This window comes from Mustela putorius, unplaced genomic scaffold (assembly GCF_011764305.1).
Source record: "Mustela putorius furo isolate JIRA1106 unplaced genomic scaffold, ASM1176430v1.1 tig00000785_pilon_pilon_pilon, whole genome shotgun sequence".
Classification (NCBI taxonomy): Eukaryota; Metazoa; Chordata; class Mammalia; order Carnivora; family Mustelidae; genus Mustela; species Mustela putorius.
The window spans coordinates 5,633,413-5,656,670 of NW_025421480.1; the positions used below are offsets into that span (position 1 = coordinate 5,633,413).

The window sequence follows — 23,258 nt, forward strand, 5'->3', positions numbered from 1 at the left end:
TGTTAATTGTTTCCTTTGCGGTGCAAAACCTTTTGAGTTTGATATAGTCCCATCTGTTAATTTTTTGTTATTGTTGTTTGGGCTTTGGTGTCATGCCAAAAGAATTATTACCAAGACCATTATTGATGGGCTTTCCCCCTATATCTTCTTCTAGGAGTTTTATGGTATCAGGTCTTATCTTAAGTCTTTGATCTATCTTGAGTTAATTTTTGTGAGTCGTGTTGAGAGGGGTCCAACTTCACTCTTCTCTATGTTTTTCTCCAGTTTTCCCCAGCACCATTTGTTGAAGAGACTGTCTTTTCCCCATTGAGTGCTCCTGGTGCCTGTGTTGAATGTATAAGCCAGGGTTTCGTTCTGGGCTATTTTGTTCCATTGGTTGATGTCTTGTATTGTTTTTATTACTACGGCTTTGTTCTTTTTCTCAGGATTGTTTTGACTGTTTGGGGTCTTTTGTGGTTCTGCACAAATTTTAAGGTTATTTCTTCTATTTCTGTGAAGAATACTTTTGGTATTTTGAAGGGGACTGCATTGAATCTGTAGATCACTTTCAGTAGTATAGTCACTTTAACAATATTAATTCTTCTAGTCCACGGACAGAGATGCCTTTCCATTTATCTGTGTCTTCTTCAGTTTCTTTCAGCAAAGCTTTGTAGTTTTCACTGTACAGATCTTTCACTTCCTTTGTTAAATTTATTCCTAAGAATACTGTTTTTGATGTTACTGTGAATGTGATGGTTTTCCTGCTTTTTCAGAGGATTCATCATTGGTGTAAAGGAATACAACTGATGTTGTATCGTAACACTTTACTGAAATTGTTGATTAATTCCAATAGTTTTTTTTTTTTTTTCAAACTGATTTTCTAGGATTTTCTACATATAAGGTCACATCATCAGCAAATAATGGTAATTTTACTTCTTTCTTCCCAATGTGTATTCCTTTTATTTCTTGCCTGATTGCTCTGGCTAGGGCTCCCAAGACTGTATTGGGTAAGACTGCTGACAGTAGGCATCCTTGCTTTTTTCCTGATCCTGGGGGAAATGGTTTAATTTCTCTCCAGTGAGTGTAATGTTAGCTGTTGGTTTGTCATATATGGCTTTTATCATGCTGAGTTATAGTCCTTCGGTACCCATGTTAGAGGGTTTTTTTGTTTTTGTTTTTGTTTTAAATTATCATGAAAGGGTGTTGTATTTTGTCAAATGGTTTTTCTTTGTCTATTGAGATGATCATGTCATATTTATCATTTTACTGATGCAGTATATTTGCATTTGTTGACTTGCATATGTTGAAATACCCTCGTATCCCAGGGATAAAATCCCATTTGTTCATTGTGTGTGTATAATCCTTTTTAATGTATTCCTGAATTCAGTCTGCTAATAATCTCTTGAGAATATTTGCCTCTATATCCAACAGGGATATTAGTCTATAGTTTTCTTTCTTGTGGTCTCCTTATCTGATTTTGGTAGCAAAGTAACGCTGGCTTCACAGAATGAGTTTGAAAGTGTTTCTCCTTCTTGGTATATTGAACAAATTTGGGGGAGGACTGGTGTTAATTCTGCTTTAAACGTTTGGAAGCCATCTGGTCCTGAGATTTCTTGTGTTGGGAGTTTTTTTTTTTTTTTTACTAATTCAATCTCCTTACTCACAACTGGTCTGTTCAGATTTTCTCCATCTTCCTGTGTTAGTCTTGATAGGTTGTGTTTCTAGAAATGTAGTCATTTCTTTTAGTTTACATAATTTCTTGACATATAATTGTTCAGAGTAGTCTCATAATTCTAGGTATTTCTGTAGTATCAGTTGTAATATCTCCTCTTTCATGTTTATTTCTTTGAGCTTTCTTTTTTCCTTAGTCTAGCTAAAGGCTTCAATTTTGTTTTTCTTTTCAGAGAACCAGTTCTTGGTTTGTTGATACTTTCTATTGATCTCTATTTCATTTATTTCTGCTCTGATACTTTCTTTTTTTAGTTCCTTGTGGTGTAAAGTGAGGTTATTTAAGATCTTTCTCATTTCCCAGTGTATGTATTTATAGTCATAAACTTTCTTCTTGGATCTGCTTTTATGCATCCCATAATATTCGATATGTTGTGTTTTCAAGACAATTTTTTATTTCCCTTTTGATTTCTTCTTTGACCCAACAGTTGTTTAAAAGTGCTTTTAGGGGCGCCTGGGTGGCTCAGTGGTTTGGGCTGCTGCCTTCGGCTCGGGTCATGATCTCAGGGTCCTGGGATTGAGCCCCGCATCGGGCTCCCTGCTCCGCAGGAAGCCTGCTTCCCTCTCTCTCGCTCTCTCTCTCTGCCTGCCTCTCTGCCTACTTGTGATCTCTGTCTGTCAAATAAATAAATAAAATCTTTTAAAAAAAAAAAGTGCTTTTAGTTTCATGTATTTGTAGATCTTTTTACTGTCTTCTTGTTGATTCCTAGTTTCATAGGATTGTGGTCAGAGAAGATAGTTGGTAGGATTTCAACTCTCTTAAATTTGCTGATTTGTGGCCTAGTATGTGATTTATCCCGGAGAATGTTCCATGTGCACTTGAGAAGAACATGTATTCTGCTGCTGTTGGGTGTGATGTTCTGAGTACGCCTGCTAAGTCCATTTGTTCTAAAGCTAGGTTCAACTGCAACATTTTCTTGTTGACTTTCTGTCTGGTTGGTTTATCCATGGCTGATGTTGGGTATTAGAGTGCCCTACAATTACTGCATTATCGTCTATCTCTCCCTTATGATCCCTCATTAATTGCTTAATATGTTTTGAAGTTGCAGTGTTGGCAACAAGCACATATATTTACAATTGCTCTATCTTCTTGATATACTGGCCCTTTTATCATTACATAAGGACCTTCTTTGTCTCCTGGGACCCTTTCTGGCTTAAAGTCTATTTTGTCCAATATAAGTATGGTTACACTTGCCTTCATTTCTGTTCGCTTGGAGTGTCATCTTGCATTCCTGCACTCTGAGCCTGTACGTGTCTCTAGAGCTGAAGTGAGTCCCCTCTAGGCAGCATATTTGCTTTTTTGTCCCTTCAGCCACTCTGTGCCTTTTGATTGGTGAGTTCAATGCATTTTCACTGAGGGTGATTGCTAATAGGTAAGCATTTACTTACTACTGGCCATTTTATCTCCCGCCTTCTGGTTTTGTTTTTCCATGTTTTTTTCTTTCTGTTTCAGTCTGCTTTTGCCAGTTGGTGGTTGTCCAGGATGATTTGGTCGTTCTCCCTCCTTTTCATGTTTCATATTTCTGCCCTAGATTTTTGTCATGTAGTTACTATGGGGTTTACACAAGGCATCTCATAGAAAAAAACAGTTTTCTCTACTGACTGCACTTTTCTTTTCACCTATCATCCTTTTGCTTCTCTCCTCCTGTACTTTCGATGTTGTGATGTTACCTCTTCGTCAGCTGTGACTTCATCCCCACTTTTAGTAGGGAGAGTTATTTTAATGCTCTTTTCCTTTAACATACAGTTAAGAGTATAATCTACTATTCCAAAAAGGAGTTACAGTTACAATATTCTAATTCCAACTGCTTGTTTATCACCTTAATCGGAACTTAGTGTGCTTTCATTTTGTTGTTGTTGTTTCAATGTGAAGAGCTCCCTTCAACACCTCTTGTAAGGAAGGTCTCTGAGTGGTGAACGCCTTGAGCTTTTGTTTTCTGGGAAAGCCTTTGTTTCTCCTTCACATCCAAAGGTAACTTTGCCAGAGGGGGTTCTTGGCTGCCAGCCTACATTTTTATTGTTCCTTCACACTTTTACTGATTTCCTTCTGAAAGATGTATTGCATGTGACTGAGGAAATAAATAATGAACCACCGCACACTGAGAACCAAATAAATAAGTGAATTGTTTAAAGAAAGAGCACCCGATGGCTAAAACACGAAGAAGTGAAATAGGGCCTCTGGTTTTTTTACTGCAAGATCTACTTAGCCACACATCATTGTTCTGCTTTCTTCCTACTTCTTTGAAAAGTAGAAGTTATTTCTAACATTGCTGCTAAGTGACGGTGTATATATATTTTTTTACACGTTGCCAACTATTTCTACTTTGGGATCGTGTGTTTCCTTTCATTTGGATGTTTAGCAGGGCGTACACTAAAAGTTAAGTCTGTAGCATATTTGATAGTATCTATTTGTTTATTCAAGTTGGAATCACTCCTGAAAGATTTCTCTAGGACAATGTAAAGACAAGGAGTCAGGCTGACTTAAATATTTTTTCTTTCTTTCTTTCTTTTTTTTATTGTAATGAAAAGGAAGTTTAATATACAGAAACAAAACAAAATTTTCTCATAGACTGGCTAGTGGTAATATTATTCAAAAGTTGTCTGAATTTCAAACCTGAAAGACCCAGCTTGCTTAATTTTTTTTATACTATCAAAAAAGAATGTTTTGCCACAAATGAATAATGAACAGAGACATGTCATTGGCATGTTTATAATTATGAAATATCTAAAGCCCATTTACACTTGATAAGAAAATAGTTAAAGGTAATTATTTTAAAGTAAGGCAAAAGCACATCTGGTTACAGTTGAGATTTTAATGGTCCTACTTTCAGATTTTTGAGTGGGGGCATTAAATGCTTCAAGCAGTTTGTTGTTTTCCTTTGGTGAGACTATGAAAGGAAGAAGTGTAGCTCTATGTGGCTACATTGTTCTACTGCAGCAGAATAATGAAGTCATGTCACCACTCCCAGAAGTAAAATGTACCAAAACAAAAAACAAACCAAATAGACATTCTCAGCTGACACAAACTTCAGTGTCTTTTCCCAGGAGTTTTCCCAATTTTTTTTTTCATTCTTACATATTTAATTATAGCCTAGATGTTTGAACTATCTCTTATGTCTCTGATGACTTTTCATCAGAATCCTTGACAACAGGGGCAGGTCTTACATTAAGGATGAGAAAAGAACTCTTCTTTTACTAACAGCTGAAATGGAAGATTAATAACCCAAACGCAAAACTTCATGTGAGTTTTCCGTTCTTTATCATTCTTTTAGTTTTTTCTGACTTTTGCTTTTCCAAGATGTTTTAGGTTCTCCATGCTAACTCCCTGCCCCCGCCCCAACCTTTTGTTCCTGGGACTTCATGGGATGAAGGTTTTGTCAATCCCAAGAAATCAGCCTCCATACTAACATAAGTCCATAAACTTGACCTTATTCTCCTTCCACAATAATGGAAACATCAGGCAAAACCTATCTAATAGGTTTCAAAATCGTCCCCAGGGGGAGTTGACATCTAAAATGGTATCTGAAACCACACACACAATAAACAAGAGGAAAATAAAAAGGAGAACTAGAAACCGTGCACTAGTAAATGGGTAAAAACCTATGAATATTCAAGTATGTACCGCATTTTAAAGTAAAAGTGTTTTTCATAGTGTCTCCAGCAGTTCTGGGAGAAACATGCTTTTGCAATCCTACAGCCATTTGCATAAGGAAGCATATTATGCCTATCTGGCGTTGGCAACTTAAAAATCATTCAAGCAATAGAGAGCACGCATAATCATTTTACCGCAGCAAATGGTTATTTTGAAATTGTAATTTTCCAAATTAAAAAGTCTCAGGTGGTACTCCCAGAAATGTGCCCTTTGAAAACTTTTCCTGGACGCAATGTGTTCTTTAGAGCGCAAGCACCCACATCTTTGCACTTCCAGCAAGAAAGCAAAAGCAGGGAACATTTGGGGCAGAGCCATGCCTGCATCCATGTAAATATTCAGTGACTTACACACCGCCCCAAACAGTGATGAATTACTGCAAAAAAATCCCTTTATTTTTAAAATGCTTTCTTCTTCATAGAGAGGAATGGACTGAGAACATCCATGTTCTGAGTCTCCTCCTTCTTGAAGCGGAAAGCATAGGAAAGTTGAGCATTTAATGAGGACTGGCGGGGACACGACGAGATGACGTCTCCTCCACGGAAGGTCTTGCCAGGCCTCCTCAGTGTCAGCATGTCCTTCAAGGACACCTGCGAACTCATCTTCAAGACGTAGTATTTTTCTGAATCGTTTGGATTATTCCATTTATTTTTATTTTTCAAATAACGCTCAGGATGACAAAACCCCCATCTTCACTTGCAAGTCGTTCCCGTGCCTGTGAGGTAGAGCACTGAGGAACTCTGGCAGGAGACGACCCCTGAGTCCTGCAGATGGACTGAGGGAGGAGACAGGTCACGGGGAAGATCCGAATGCAGACCGAGGAGGTCTGATGGGCAGCAACCCAAGGTGAACAGAGAGCATCTCTGGGTGCAGGCTGGCTCCCCGTGGTCCCCCATGTGTGCCTGGCCCTGGAGAATGGGCTCGAGGACGAGGCTGTGCACTCACTGACCTTTTGGTGCTGGTGCTGGAGATGGGCAGGTAGTCTGTGACTGCGATGTAGACATACTGCTTGGCGTCGTCGATCACGCTGTAGATGGCATCGATGTCAAAGCTTCTGTTCTTGGGGCAGAAGAGCTTGGGAGAATTCTGCAAAAACACACAAAACCCCCGACGTTTAGATTGCTTTTTGTTAGCTGGGGCTTTCTCTCTTTTGTTGCTGTTTTTTACGTATTCTAATGGAGCTTGGCTTTTGGGTCAAGTTTTGCAAACCAACTTCGCAGTTCTGGATGAGACTGGACAAATACATATGCGATCCTAGCACAGCTGAGGCATGTTCAGATCTGGGTGTCCCAGGACGGGTCTCGAGGCTGTCCTTTGCGTCTGTTTTGGGAGGGGATTCTAGTGTTCGATATCGACACCCGATTTGGGGAGCACTCTAGCTCTACACTTAGGGGGCTCTGGCGGACACCTTGTCAGGCAGAGCTGCAAATTTTCTCAGGCGTTACCGTGTAGTACATATTCTATACAGACGGCACGTGGAGAGGCATGCGTAATCCAAGGGGTGTTTTGTACCAGAAGTCTGAATACATGGTTTCTGGAACTCCCTGCTGTGGGGGCATTGGGTCTCTCATCCAAGGTTCAGGGGTTCCCCACACCACGCTGCTGGGAATCCTCAACCCTGCTTAGGGAAGACGAAGTGGGCGTTCTAGATCCTGACGCGGAGGAATGCGGAGCGTGGGGGAGAGGGGCAGGAAAGGAGCCTGGTCAGGGTACCCCCCCAACCCCCACCCCGGAGTCCCTGCTCAGAAAGTCACCTTGGCAGCTGACTATCAAATGGTTTTTGATTATTTAAATGATTTTTACTTTGGAATGAGGGTGAGCTTCTAAGTCTTTGAAAAAGACTAACGCCGAAACAACAACAAACCCTTATGAACGGACACAAAATAGAAACAAACCATACCACACAAAAGCAATAAAAAACAAACAAAACCCAGAGCTGTCTCTCTCCCCTTCACCCAGCACACACATGGCGGTTACTCCGGCTGTCTGCGGGACAGATGTTCCTGCTTCTACAGCGTCTCCTGTGTCTCCCTGTCCCTCCTGCCATTTCTCCCTAGTGCTCTTTGCTGGGACTTTAACACATCATTTCCTTGTCACCATGATGTAAACACACACACACACGTCAAGCTCAGCATTCCTGGTGTCTGGGAATCCTGCCTGAACTCACTGGAGGGGTCTATCTCTGGCCCTTTGTGCCTTGGCCTCCCTTTTCTCTGCCTCCCTCCTGGGCCAGCCACCATGCCCTCCGTGCCCCAGAGGGAAGGAACGGCCCAGCCCCGATCTCTGCGCTCTGCGTGTTTGCTCCCGTCAGCATTTCTGGCCCCTCAGAGTCCTCGACTTTCTCTACCTTCCAGCTCTAGGACGAGCCCCTCTGTGGAACCCAGAGGCTCCTTCTCCTTTCTCTGGCCTCTCATAATATGATTTATCTGTGATATTATTTAGCCTATGGCCCCTGCCTCATCTGCCTGCTGAGATAGTCCCTGGCTGGATTTTAGGGATTCTAGGCACTCATTTTTCTGTCTCTATCAATACAGTCAATATGGAAACGACTTAATTCCCTCAGCCTGTTGGGTCTGCTTTAAGTGTTAGCACCAGGGGGCCTGGGTGGCTCAGTCAGTTAGGTGGCTGCCTTTGGCACGGGTCATGATCCCAGAGTCCTGGGACCGAGTCCCGCATGGGACTCCCTGCTTGGCAGGGAGTCTGCTTCTCCCTCTGCCTCTGCTGCTCCTCCTGCTTGTACTTTCTCTCTCTGTGTGTGTCAAATAAGTAAATTAAATCTTTAAAAAAAATGTCAGCCCCAGACCAGGGCCTGAGCCAGCCCTGTCGTGCATCTGGAGGCCCCGGTTTTTGTTTCAGAAGTCTCCCGGATTTCCTTGTGTTCCCAAATCTAGTTCCGGTTTCAGGGAGGAGCAAATGGAGGCGCAGTGTCCTTGGTCTCCTCACATCTGGTCGTGCGCGATGCCATCCGGTGCTCCTGGCCCGGCTCCCGCATTTACAGCCTGCGGAGGCGTGCGGGCGGGTCCCTTCCACCTGCTGAGCCCTGTGGCTGAAGGGGGGGTTGGGTCATCACGGACACACCCGTCTTGCTGTCTGGGTTCCGGGCCTCTCTTCTGTGCTTGCTGGACTTTGTTCAGCCAATAGCACTCAGCGCCTGCCACATCCTAGCTCTAGTCTGGCTGCTCGGTGTACATCGGTGGCCCAAAATAAGTTGCTGGTTTGGTGGTGTTTATTCTAGCCCGTGACATGGGGTCGTCTTCATGAGGCTGGGTGCTTCTGCACTGGCCTGTGCCCCGCGGGGCTGTGTATCTCCAACACCTGGTTATCTCCAGGCCACTCCTAGCCCCTGCTCTATAGCAGTATCTGTGGGCTGAACGTGAGAGGGCTTCCTGCGTTAACCAGCGCCGCAGGTCGGAGGGACTCCCAGACCAGACCTCACTCCCAGTGGAGCTGCTTCACGTTGGGTATTTCCATCCACTCGGGAACAGCCATGGATGTGCACTTGTCCGCTGCGTTCCTTCCGCTGAACCTGATGCCTGGAGTATGGCAGGTGTCGTGTGTATTAGGGAAATGCGTGACTATTTGTGTCAGTTCTCCCAGCCCTGGGGGTGTGGCAGTGCCTGATGGGTATATTCCAGAGTCCACTACCTTTGAAAATAGTGTCTGGATATACTAGTGGCTTTGAAATATTTGCTTAAGATGTAAGTGAATGAACAACCACCTAAAGAATGACTGATCTACTGGTCTGACAGAGGAAGTTAACTAGTTCCAATAATTTAATTAGAAGGCTGTTAAGTCTCCCTCTTATTGGTCCTGAATTAATTTTCTTTTCTTTATTTTTTTTTTTTAAAATTTTATTTATTTATTTGACAGAGAGAGATTACAAGCAGGCAGAGAGAGAGAGAGAGAGGAGGAAGCCGGCTCCCTGCTGAGCGGAGAGTCTGATACGGGGCTTGATCTCAGGACCCTGAGACCATGACCTGAGCCGAAGGCAGTGGCTTAACCCACTGAGCCACCCAGGCGCCCCTAATTTTCTTTTTTTAAAGAAGATTTTATTTACTTATTTGACAGCGAGAGAGCACAGGCAGGGGCAGTGGCAGGCAGAGGGAGAAGCAGGCTTCCCGCTGAGCAGGTAGCCAGATGTGGGGCTCGATCCCAGAACCCTGGGATCATGACCTGAGCAGAAGACAGACACTTACCTCAGCGAGCCACCCAGGCAGCCCCTGAATTAATTTTCTGAGCCTTGCACTGTGTACTCCTTTATTATGGGAAGGAGCAGGAAAACATTCTTTGTTTTGGCTCTGTGATGACCTTTTACCACTCCAGTTCTCTTCTGCACCTGCATCTAGGCAATATGTTTCTCTCTCAGATCAACTAGTGCCTTAAACATTCACATAACTTGCTTTGTATAGTCTTTAAATACTTGCCTTAGCAGGCTTCTGATTTATTTCACAACTGTTTCCTGGTTTGTAAAGAATCCACACTCCATCCCAAGAATATATAAGTTAAAATATATTAAACACAAAAAGCTGGCCCCACAGAAGGGAGAATATATTTGCAAACTGTATATGTGGAATGTATAGGAACACTCACCACTCAATAATAATAATCCAAGTGAAGTGGGCAAAGGATCGGAAAGACATGTCTCAGAAAAGATGAACAAAGGGCCAATGAACACATTAAAATATACAAGTAAAAACCACAGGGACATACCATTTCACACCCACCAGGAGGGGTGAAATAAAATCGAAAATAACAGGCATTGGGAAAGATGTGGAGACATGGGAGCTGTCATTTGTTGCTGGTGGAATCGTCAATTGGGGCAGCCAGTTTGGAGAATGGTTTGTCAGTCTCAGAGTGTGCAGCACAGCTATCACACTACCCATGGTACTTCTCCTGAGTCTACATCCCCAAAACACTGGAAACGGGTGTTCAAATAAAACCTTGTGCATAAAGCTTCACACCAGCACTCTTCACAGGAGCCAGAAGATAGAAGATAGAAACTCCTAAATGTTCAAAGGGTGGATGAATAAACCTAATTTGATACCTGGAATATTATTTGACCATAAAAAAGGAGGGATGTACGGATTCATGTTGTAACATTAATAGACTTTGAGTGAAAGGAGTCAATTACGAAAGACGACACACTGTTGGGTGCCGGGGTGGCTCAGTCAGTGAAGCGTCGACTCTTGATTCTGGCTGGGGTCATGATCTCAGGGTCGCGAGACTGAGCCCCATGTTGGGCTCTGGGCTCAGTGGGGAGTCGGCTAGAGTCTGTCTCCCTTTTTCTCTGCTCCCTCCTGTGTCTCTCTCTCAAACAAATAAATCTTTAAAAAAAAAAAAAAAAGACTACAGACTGTCTTACTCCACTAATATGAAATGCTAGAGAGAGGAGAACCCTAAGAGACGGCAGAGGAGTGGTTGCCAGGGCCTGGGGGAAGGGGACTAGGGAGAGTGGCCCCAGTGGGTGTGGTCTTTGTGCTGATGACAGTGTTCGAAATGAGACCGTGGAGATGGAAGCACAGCTCTGGCCACACTGAAACCCACTGAATCATATACTTGGAAAGGGTGAATTTCATGGAATGTAAAGCATCTCTCCACAAAGATAATGAAATGTAATTAACAGCGAAGCAAGGGAATAGAGCAGGGTATTTTTCACAGCACCACGTTCTGCTTAATGTCTGCACTCACTCACTAAATGCATCTCAGTCCACTGGACTGGATGGGTGAATGAAACCGTAATGAGAAATGACATCTGTCTAGCACCCAGATCAGTAATGATGGACTTTGAGGGGCACCTAGGTGGTTCCATCTGCTATAGGCTCACGGTCTTGGGATCAAGTCCCACGGTGGGCTCCCTGCTCATGAAAAGAACAGACCTTGAACCAACTAGTCTTGATCTTGGAAAGCAAATTTATAATCTCAAGCGTTCCAAAGAGAAATCTACAAGATAAGACCAAAACACAGTCAACTATGGTTCCTGTTTCTGACTTCAATGGGGAAAGTAAATAAATCGAAATCATGTGGCTCCAAGTGGTTAGAGATCACAGAGTGAAATCTCGCCAGGCCTCTCCTTGTGTTCCATGAGAAAACTAGAAATAATCCATGTTTATATCATAACTTAAAATTTATATATCACATGCTAAGTTATTAATCATCCCAAATCTAATTTGGGGAATAGTAATTCTTAAGGTCTTCAATGATATTTGTGTGTGCATGTGTTAACTTAGTCTTGGAATTGTGAGATTATAAAAATATACTATTTTAGGGGCACCTGGGTGGCTCAGTGGGTTAAAACCTCTGCCTTCAGCTCAGGTCATGATCCCAGGGTCCCGGGATCGACCCCTGGGATCAGGCTCTCTGCTCAGCAGGGAGCCCTGCTTTCCCCCACCCCTCTCTGCCTACTTGTGATCTCTGTCTGTCAAATAAATCTTTTAAAAAAATATATACTATTTTAAGATATTTTATAACAAATACTTTGAATTTCAATAAATTTGCTTGACATTTGTTTGGCATGTATTACCCAGAAAATTATATGCATCCTAGAACTTTTTATTAAAATTACTACTAATAAAACTAATCCCACATTTATTGTTGCTTTTAGGGAGCTGTAAGTAATGTGCTGGGAATAGCAATGATGAAGATGGCCCTGTATATGGCCTTTGGAGCCTTTTAAATAGTGGGAGCGATGATCAATAAACAAACAGTTATGAGAATGTGATAAATGCTACATTAGGGGTGAGATCAAAGAGCTTTGGGCAAATGTTACCAATTCTAGTGGTGGGGAGGTCTGACATTATTTTTTACCTGAAGGATTTTATGTCTCTGCAAAAACTGTGTTCAATTAATATCTATCAAACTGGAATTCAAAGATAGGCTTGATATTAATAGGAAATAGAAGATAAAGTAATAATATGAAAAATAAAAACAGAAAGCAGAGACATTATACAGTTTAAAAGGCTATTCCTGAAGGCATGTTTCAAAACTCGATTTATTTGGGGGCAAATCATTTAATAAAAAGCAACTGGCAGATCTGCCCTAGAATACAGCAAAGGCCTTCATTTTAGTAGATTTTATTAAGGGTCTGGCCTTCTCTCTGGGGCAGGTATGGTAACTTTGGGATCAACAAGGGGGGGGGGACTCCCCCAGCTTTTTAAGAGTCAGAATATAAATGTACACAAAACTCACATCCACCTAGCTCTAAGATTCAAACCATAAATTCAAAATCCAGCAATTGTCTGAAATCTGCTGAGAATTCATCTATTCCTTGCTGCTTCCCATCTGCTCTACTGGCTAAGCAAGTGTCCCTTGGGGTGTCGTGTCACCCTGTCACCTTCTGGATTCAGGGTTCCTTGGCCAATTTCCTATTGCTAGTCGTCTACAAATTCAGAATCAGAGCTGGCCTTCCCGTCTTACAGGGTTGTCTTGAGAGGAAATGAAACCGAATACATGAAATAATTATGCTCGTAAAACGCCTTATGCAATATGCTACTGGCGACTGCATTGTGGTCTGCTGCATATTTTAAAGAAAAGTTTTTTTTTAGCTTGGTTTGATGAAAATCTTGCAGTCTGTGTTCTGCTATTTGTATTTATATGAATTTGTTAAGACAGAAAAACACCCTCTTTTGTCTCAATTGCTACCTGGCTAAATTTTCAGACTGTGCTTTGGGTTTGAAACGCAAAAAGGATGATGAGCGTGTTGAATTAGGAGCATGGTTTTAAGCAGTTTATCTGAGCACTAGGATGAGCTGTGGAGCCTGCTTCAAAACAAAATTCTAAGATCTTACCCCAGACCAGTGCTTCGATCCTGGGTAGGAGAAGGGGGGGGCTCTACATTTGCATTTTAAACAGACTCCCCAGCCAGTCTTTTTTTTTTTTTAAGGTTTTTCTGTGACAGAGACTCCGTGAGAGAGGGAACACAAGCGGGGAAGTTGAGGGGAGAAGCAGGTTCCCCACTGAGCAGGGAGCCCGATGCCTGGCTAGATCCCAGGACCCTGAGATCATGACCTGAGATGGAGGCAGACATCTAAATGAGCCCCCCAGGTGCCCCTGCCCCAGCCAGTTCTTCATTAAAGATTGGGGAGCAGCGCTGTAGGCACAGAGTCCCACTGCCCATTCCCATTGACACTGTGGGGCAGCTGTGGTGGGGGGGGTAGAGGTGGGGGATGGGTGGTGGTTTTCAGTGTAGTCAGGGGCCAGAGGCTGTGCCCTGCCCTGCCCTCAGCTTCAGTGACATACACACAGCTCTCCTTTTATCTGTGTTACACACTGGGGTTCCCTCAGACTCCTTTCATCAAAGGAGGACTCCGTGGCCAGAGTGGAGGAGCACGGTGACCTCGGGAGCTAGGAACGACCATTAACCTTCATCACTGTTCCCCTCATTGGGGACGGCCGAGCCTGAGAGCGTGTACCTTACCTCTTTGAGGGATGGGACAGAACGGATGTGGGGAATTCGGGATGGCCCGGATCATACTCGAACGTTCCAGCTTGGGAGGAAGGAGGAGCGGGAGGGCAAGGACTCACCGACACAAAGGCTTGAGATTTGGTTTCATTCAACTGAAGCTGCAACTTCTTCTCGTTGTCGTAGACGCCATAGAGCCTCTTGGACCAGGTCTGAGGCACTCTGTTCTTGAACTTTAATGAGCTATACAGAGCGAATATCCTCTGTAAGTCCAGGACCAGGCAGCTGCAGTTGTAGAAGATGACCCCGAGCTCTTTCATCTGTGGGATTAAAACAGAGAGCATCGATGCCGCATACAATGGATGGTGTCCGTTTCAGAGGAAAAAGATGGGCAAGAATGTGGTCCTGGGGACTTTGTCTCCTGCAGCTGTTACACAGAAGTGTGTGGATACCGTCACAGTCTGGGATATAGAAGTGATGCCGTATAAAAGTGCTTCAATATTTAAGGAGAACTGTGGCCTGCCATTTTGCATTGGGGATCTTACAATTTTTTCCATATTCACTTCCATTTTTATTTATTTCAGAGAGAGAGAGAGAGAGAGAGAGAGAGAGAGTGTGTAAGCATGAGCAAGGAGAGGGGCAGAGGGAGAAAGCAGACTCCCCGCTGAGCAGGGAACCTGATCCGGGGCTCAATCCCAGGACCCTGGGATGGTGAGCTGAGCGGAAGGCAAATGCATAACTGACTGGGCCACCCAGGTGCCCCTGCCTCCATTTTCCATACCAGATCTTCAGGGTCACTTCCTTAGAATATTTTTTCTGTATGAATCCTTACATCACCCAGCAATATAAAGGTAGGGTTTTAAGGGCAGCTTCACGGAATGGTTTAGATCATGGATTCTGAAGTCATGATAAGGAAAATCTGTGTGGTGGCGAACCAATCCATCAGGGGAATCCCAGTCGCGGCCCCAGGGCCATTCTTTGTTCTCTGCCACCCACCCTGCTGGTCGTGGCGCAGGAGTGGCTGGCACAGATACAGAAGCAAAAGTGTAGAAACGATCCCCTTTGTGCTCGGGTCTCCCAACCTGGAGAGATTACTCTCTCGCGGGCCCACCGCCATGAAATGAGCCTCCCGTCCTCCAGGCTCTCCGAGGGCCGCTTGGGTTTGGGGCCAGGACCCAGTGCAGGTTCGCAACACGTGGCTCCCCCGCCGGGCACCATCGCGGCCACCGGTTTGCGGCTGTCGCGGCGGCGACACACGAGGGTCGTAAAGGAGAGGGCGCGCCGCCTGGTTTCCGGCAGCTGCCCGGGTCAGAGCCGGCCGCTCCGCTGGTCCCGCCCGTCAGGCCGGCAGGTGAGGACCTGGATCTCCTCCCGGCGACACACCTGCCCCAGGCCCCCGTCAGGTCTCGGAAGGAGACGATCTCCTCCCAGGGGGGAGGGGTCGGGGGAGGGGGTTCCCTCAGGTCAGAAACCCCCGAAAGGGGGGGGCAGGACAGAACTCCCGAAGGGAAAGGAATCGCGCAGGTCCGGCCTGGGGGGAGGAACCGTAAGAACGTGGGTGTGAAAGCCCGAGCGGATGTGCAGTTCGACCTGCCGGGTCAGGCGGCCCGAGGCCGTGGCTCCACCCTTAGGGCCCCCAGAAGTCCACGGAGTCCGAGTGGGCCCTGACCTGTCTCCGGGGTGACCTCATAGGGTCTAAGGTGAGCCCTTGGGGCGCCAGTTTGGGGTTTATACGGACTCACGGTGGCCAAGAGGCATGTAGGTGTCCCCCAGGAGGGCGGACAGGCGGGCCTGGGCCTGGTCTCTCTGCAGGGACACCCACCCTTTGTCTGTCTCTGCGCCGGCGACACAGGGAAACATCACTATGGGACCAAGGACAGAGTCAACCTACAGTCCCAGACAGTAGGATCAAAATCCGAGAAAGGGGTTTACAGAAGAATATGAAGTTAAAATATATCCTGGCCAACAGAGAACCCTATGTGAGTTAGAATGACCCACCTTCAATGCTGGATGGCCTTCAAAAGGGACATTAGCTGTCCCAGCGACTCATCGGGTTTGGCTCGTTGTAACAGAACACCAAAACACCCTGACCAATTTCTGTACATTGACTCCTGGCTAGGACTTGCCCAGACCCTACCCCCTGGGTGCCATTCGCTTGCAATAGGCAGGGATGGGCCTGGGTCTTAATCGCCTCATCCAAGTGGCCCAAAAAGACCAACAGAAGCCCTAGCCTCTACAGATCCCAGCCAGAAATCTCAAGGCTAAACCTATCCTGTCCCCTCTGTACGCACCCCCAAGGCTGTCTACACCTGGCCGCCTCCAGTTCCAGACACTCTGCTGCCACCAGTCTCCCCAGGGCGCCCCAGGCCCAGAGGATCTACTTTCTCTAAGACCAGCAGCCAGGTTGTTTCCCAGGCTGGGCCAAGTGCCCTCCAAATGCCGGTACAAGAGAAGCAAGAACCAGAGTGGCACCATAAAGACCCGACAGTCCAGCCCGGCCGTTGCATGATGTATTATCAACCTTTCTCCACCACCGATCCCTTCAAGTGGACACACAAGCCCACCTGTTCAATCTGGGAAAGGGTTTCCAGGGTGGCTCTGTTGACAGGTCTATAGGGTGGAGGGGCCACAACCACCAAACCTGGGGAACCCAGAACCCCCTTGGCCAGGGATCAATGTGCCCTACTGTAAAGAAAAGAGGCATTAAAATAAAGTATGTCTCAACCAGGGAAAGGCTTCCTGAAAAGGGGGACCTCTTAGGCCTTGCAGAAATAGACTGAGGGGAACCAGGCTCTCTCCTCCTTGGCCTCCATGAGCTCATGGTTAGAATAAAAATGGGCCAACCAGTGACTTTTACGGTGGATACTGGGGCGGAGTACTCTCTTGTCACCTCCCCAGTGGCCCCTTTCAGCAAGAGGACTGCGATCATCCTTGGGGCTACGAGGACACTGGCAATTTGCCAGGCTCATCAGTGTAAACTCAGGGGCCACCTAGGTGCAACATGAATTCCTCTATATCTATTGCCCGGTCCCCCTCCTGGGCTGAGGCATACTCTCCAAGCTTGGGGTTCCGATAACCTTTCAGCCCACCGGGCACAGCAGCCTCCGAATGAACCCAGGGCAAGAGGACACAGGGTCTCTGGTACTAGCAATTACCACACCAAGGGAAAAAAAGAATGGAGGCTATTCTGTGCCCAGGCTGAACCGAATGGCCTGCCGGAGTTCAGGTTCACTTCCTTTCAGTATGGAAAGGTACTTCAGAAAGGTACTTCCTTTCCGTATGGTCTAAAGAAAACCCACCCCGACTAGCCCAGAATCGGGCCCCTATCATTGCTGAACTGATCCCGAGAGCCCAACTCCAGAGCAAAGGCAGTACCCCCTCCCATAAGAAGCTAACGTTGGCATTCAAGAGCACCTGGCCAGACTTAAAAAGCAGGTATCCTGATTGAGTGCCAGTCAGCCCGGCATACCCCACTCCTGCCAGTCAAGAAGCCAGGAGGGGATATCGACCAGTTCAAGACCTCTGCCCATCAACAAGGTCGCCATCTCCTTGCACGCAGTCGTCCCAAATGCATGCGCCCTCCTCCAGGACGTGGATGACCTCCTCGCCAGTGACTGCACAGAAGGCACAAAGGATGGAATCTCAGGGAGAAAGACCTAAATCTGCCACCAACAGGTCTGATATCGCGGTTTCCTCCTCACCCAAGAGAAGAGAGAACTAGGGCCAGAGAAAGAAAGCCACCATCTCCTTGCCACAGCCCCAGAAAAGGGCCTACGAGAATTCCTGGGGCCTGCAGGATTCTGCCGCATCCAGATTCCTGAGTTCTCAGCAATAACAAGAACCCTCCGTGATCTCTTAGGGGGACCAAATCGAAAACCCCTGCCTGGACTGAGAAAGCAGAAGCTGCCTTCACAGAGATTAAGGCTGCCCTGGGCGGGCTCTAGCCCTAGCCCTACCAAATATAGAAAAACCCTTCAATCTCGTTGTACACAAAAAAGACAGCGCTGGGGGTACTTACCTAGACAGTTGGGCCTTGACAATGGCCAGCTGCCCATCTGTCAGAGAGACCAGACTCTGTGGCAGCAGGATGGCACCCGCGCTTCAGGGCACTGGCAGCCACAGTCCTACTCATTAAGGAGGCAGACAGGCTCACCCTGGGACAAGAACTTAACACCCAGGTCCCTCATGCAGTTACGTTCCTTATGAACACACAGGGGCACCACTTTCCAGCTCCTGGCTAGCACAGTACCAAGGGCTCCTCTGGGACAATCCATAGGTCATCCTCGGAACAGTAAGGACATTAAACCCAGCAACCTCTCTCCCCAGGGAAGAGGGGGAACTAGACCATGACTGCTCTGAGGTAACTGATAAAGTCTATGTGAGCCGTCCAGACTTACAGGATTAAGCCATAAAGAATCCAGAGCTCACGCTGTTCGGCAATGGCAGCAATTACCACAAGAGGGTGCCCGGAAAGCAGGTTATGCAGTGACCATGACCACGGAAATCCTAGAAGCTAAGGCATTACCAGCTGGACGGTCAGCACAATGGGCTGAACTATACGCCTTAGCCCGAGCCCTCACCCTCAGTGAAGACAAGCGGGTCACCATCCACACTGACTCTCGGTACATCATCCCTACTGTGCATCTACAGGGGACCATCTACAAGGAGAGGGGCCTCCTAACTGGTGCAGAAAAAGCTATCAAAAACTTTTTCTTCAAAAGAAGAGATACTAAAAGTCCTTAAAGCCATCTGGCTTCCAAGAGAAGCAGCAATCCCGAACTATAAGGGACCCCAGGAAGGAGACGACCCTATAGCATGGGGAAATCATCTGGCAAAAGAGGCTGCCAAGACCACAGCCAGTAAGGACACTGACAGAGCTCCTTCCCTCACCATGGCCCTGACACCCCCAGAAGAAGTCCCTCCGCCCAGTTACACTAAGAAGAAAAAAATGGCCCACCATTTTTTTTAGTCAGGGGCCACCCTGACCAAAAAGGGGTGATGGGTGATGCCAGATGGGCACGTCTTTTTCAGTCAGGGGCCACCCTGACCAAAAAGGGGTGATGGGTGATGCCAGATGGGCACGTCTTTTTCAGTCAGGGGCCACCCTGACTAAAAAGGGGTGATGGGTGATGCCAGACGGGCACGTCTTCATCCCAACAGCAACAGGAGGGCATCTAGTCAAGAAATACCATTGACTCACCCACCTGGGAAAAAATGCATTAGAGGCCCTTCTCCAGAAGCATGGCTGCATCCGCCACCTGCCAGCACTGCATTGAGCAACTAGTGAGTGGTATGTGACATGTGCTAAAAAATAATGCCCAGCCTGCTCTGCGGCCCCCACCAGGTGTCCAGAGTTTGGGAGTAACCCCTTTCAAAGAGCTAAAAAGAGACTTCACAGCCGTGCAGTCGAGCAGGGGTTCAGATGTCTCCTAGTTAACAGTATACACATTCCTGATTAAAACTCTTCAAAGTATAGGGATAGAGGGAACATTCCTCAACTTCAAAAAATTGATCAATGAAAAACCCACAGTGAATATCATTCTCAATGGGGAAAAGCTGACAGTCTTCCCATTGAGATCAGGAACATAAGGTTGCCCACTCTCACCACTGTTTTTCAAAATAGTACTAGAAGTCCTAGCAACAGCAATCAGACAACAAAAAGAAATAAAATGTATTCAAATTGGCAAAGAAGAAGTCAAACTCTCTCTCTTCGCAGATGACATGATCCTTTATATGGAAAACCCCAAAGACTCTAGCCTCAAACTACTAGAACTCATACAGCAATTCAGTAATGTGGCAGGATACAAAATCAATGCACAGAAATTAGTTGCTTTCTTATACATAGAAAATAAAAATATAGAAAGGGAAATTCGAGAATTGATTCCATTTACTATAGCACCAAGAACCATAAGATACCTTGGAATAAACCTAACCAAAGAGGTAAAAGATCTATACTCCAGGAACTACAGAACACTCATGAAAGAAACTGAAGACACAAAAAGATGGAAAAGCATTCCATGCTCATGGATCAGAAGAATAAACATTGTTAAAATGTCTATACTGCCCAGAGCAATCTATACTTTCAATGCCATCCTGATCAAAATTCCACCAGCATTATCCAAAGAGCTGGAACAAACAATCCTAAAATGTGTATGGAACCAGAAGAGACCCTGAATCGCTAAGGAAATGTTGAAAAAGAAAAACAAACCTGGCATCATGTTACCTGATTTTAAGCTTTACTACAAAGACAGCATAGTACTGGCACAAAACCAGACACATAGACCCGTGGAACAGAGTAGAGAATCCAGATATGGACCCACAACTCTATGGTCAAATAATCAACAAAGCAGGAAAAAAAATATCCAGTGGAAAAAAGACAGTCTCTTCAATAAATGGTGCTGGGAAAATTGAACAGCTATGTAGAGAAGAATGAAACTCGACCATTCTCTTACACCACACTACAAAGATAAACTCAAAATGGATGAAAGACCTCAATGTGAGGCAGGAATCTATCAAAATCCTAGAGGAGAACATAGGCAGTAACCTCTTCGACACTGGCCACAGCAACTTTCAAGACATGTCTCCAAAGGCAAAGGAAACAAAAGTGAAAATGAACTTTTGGGACTTCAGCAAGGTAAAAAGCTTCTGCACAGCAAAGGAAACAGTCAACAAAACAGAGAGGCAATCCACAGAATGGGAGAAGATATTCACAAATGACACTACAGACCAAGGGCTGATATCCAGGATTGATAAAGAACTCCTCAAACTCAACACCCAAAAAACAATCACGTCAAAAAATGGGCAGAATACCTGAACAGACACTTCTCCAAAGAAGACATACACATGGCTAACAGACACATGAAAAAATGCTCATCATCATGAACTATCAGGGAGATTCAAATCAAAACCACACTGAGATACCACCTTATACCAGTTAGAATGGCCAAAATTAGCAAGGTAAGTAACAACAAGTATTGGAGAGGATGTGGAGTAAGGGTAACCCTCTTACACTGTTCGTGGGAATGCAAGCTAGTACAGTCACTATGGAAAACAGTGTGGAGATTCCTTAAGAAATTAAAAATATAGCTACCCTATAACCCTGCAATTGCACTACTGGGTATTTATCCCCAAAGATACAGATGTAGTGAAAAGGGCCATCTGTACCCCAATGTTCATAGCAGCAGTGACCACAGTCGCCAAACTGTGGAAGGAGCTGAATGCCCTTCAGCAGATGAATGGATAAAGATGTGGTCCATATATACTATGGAATATTATGCCTCCATCAGAAAGGATGAATACTCAACTTTTGTATCAACATGGACGGGACTGGAAGAGATTATGCTGAGTGAAATAAGCCAAGCAGAGAGAGTCAATTATCATATGGTTTTGATTTGTGGAGCATAAGGAATAACACGGAGGATGTGAGGAGATGGGGAGGAAAAGTGAATTGGGGGAAATCGGAGGGAGAGACAAATCATGAGAGACTCTGGACTCTCTGAGAAACAAACTAAGGGTTTTGGAGGGAGTGGGGTAGGGGGTTGGGTGAGCCTGGTGGTAGGGATGAAGGAGGGCACGGATTGCATGGAGCACTGGGTGTGGGGCATAAACAATGAATGCTGGAACGCTGAAAAAATAAAATTTTAAAAAATAGTATACACATTCTCTGGATGGGTCAAAGCCTTCCCGAACAGGACAGAGTGAAGCCAGGAAGGAGCCAAAGTTCTCTTATGGGAGATTCTGCCCCAGTCCAGCCCGCCATTAACAAACCACGGTAACGATGGGCCCACATTTGGAGTAGACCCTGCACAGGTCTTAGCCAAGTCTCTCAACGTCACTTGGGGGCTGCACACTGCCTTCTGGCCCCAAAGCTCAGGGAAAGGAAAGTGAATGAATCGCACCCTCAAGGGAACCTTAGCCAAGTGTTGTCGGGAGACTAGCCTCCCAAAGCCAAATCTGCCACCCCCGGCCTCCGGCATGCGCACTGCACACCCGGGATGCTAAGTTACTCCCCTTTCGAATTAGTGTATGGACCAGCTCCCCTGTGCAGTCTTCCAGGAAACTTACATCAGATTGGAGGAAAAGAAATAAAAAAACAACTTCCGGTCTGGGGGCCACCCTAAATAAATGACAAAGTCGCACCACTGAGAGGCCCCGGTCTCCGCAGGGTCCCAGGTGCACGCCTTCCAGGCAGGAGACTCAGTGTGGGTCAAAAACTAGAAAAGGGACCCCCTCAAACCACAGTGGACAGGGCCTTCCTCTTTGTTCTAACCATCCCTACTGCCTGTAAGGTCTCCTGTGTCACCTGTGGCTCCACCAATCCAGAGTGAAAAAAAGCCCATCCTCAGACAAAGAGCCAGAGCAATGGCAAGTCAGCCAAACCCCGCACACCCGCTCCAGCTTCACCTCCGAAGAGACCCCACCGACTAAGGGACACCTGCTTGCTGTGCTCCCGAGTTCTCACCGGCATGATACCCATCATCTTAGGGGTCAGACTCGACTCTGTTGCCCCTTCTGGCTGGACTTTCCCCCAGAGACTTGCCATTACTGTTGTTTCTTGGGTGACCGTAGGGTGTTGTACTATATACTTCCTTGTCCACAGGTTGGATCTGCTGTCCAGCTAGCTGCGATGGCGCCCTCTAACTAAGCCGGGGACCCTCCACTTCTGCTGGCCCTCTGCTGTCTACTCCTAAGTGCATTTCACTATGGTCTTTCTGAGCCCAGTCAGTCCTGGTCTTCTGCTGCCTGGGGTGTTGTTCCTCCCCACTGCCTTTAGCCTGCCCGACCAGGCAGGGGGGCAAAGTCTCGCATTATCACTACTGGAAAGTGGCTCCCTTGGCGCCTCCTCCTCGTCAGCCCCCTCCTCGTCGTAGCATTTGGTCCTCGTATTTTTAATGCCTTTACCGGGTCCACACTGCTCAGATTGCCAAGACCAGACGCCAGCTGCGCCTGACTCCCTGTTGCCCTGTAGATGATGAAGATGATGTCGTCTAAACCAGGTGTTTAAAGGGGCACCGAGGGGGGAATAATAAGGAAAATCTGGGTTCTGAGGCAGCCGACCAGTCCAGCAAGGGAATCCCAGACCTGGCCTAGGGCCATTCCAGGTTTTCCCCTGCCCCGCCGGCCACGGCCACAAGAGTGGCACAGATACAGAAGTAAAAGTGTACAAACTGCCCCTTTGTTCGTGCTTGGGGCTCAGACCTTGAGAGGTTACTCTCCTTGGGGCCTGCTGGCATGAAATAAACCTCCGGCCCTCCAAGGTCTCCAAGGGCTGCTGGGTTTTTTGGCCAGGATGCAGTCCAGGTTCCATAATAGTTAGACTGCCTGGAATGATGTTCAGTTCTATGGCTTTCTATCTGCATGATTTTGTTGGACAAGACACATAATCTCTGGGTCTCATTCTCCTTCTACAAAATGGAGTTAAGAGTACTTATTCCACACACCTGCTAGATGCTTTTAAAATGGTCAGGACATTTAAAAGGCTCAGAACAGGCGCCTATGACTTGG

The 23,258-nt window shown here is 46.1% G+C and overlaps 1 protein-coding gene across 4 annotated transcripts in view; it reads right to left on the bottom strand.

Annotated features, from left to right (window-relative positions):
* PLD5 (phospholipase D family member 5) overlaps positions 1 to 23,258 on the bottom strand; it is a 396,011-nt gene that overhangs the window by 22,393 nt on the left and 350,360 nt on the right. For all 4 annotated transcript variants that reach the window (XM_045084659.1, XM_004756770.3, XM_013058419.2 and 1 more), the window contains 2 exons: positions 13,877 to 14,074; positions 6,306 to 6,442 (listed from right to left, as the gene is read on the bottom strand). In XM_045084659.1, coding sequence (XP_044940594.1) covers positions 6,306 to 6,442; positions 13,877 to 14,074 — 335 coding nt within the window. The remainder of the gene's footprint in view (positions 1 to 6,305; positions 6,443 to 13,876; positions 14,075 to 23,258) is intronic.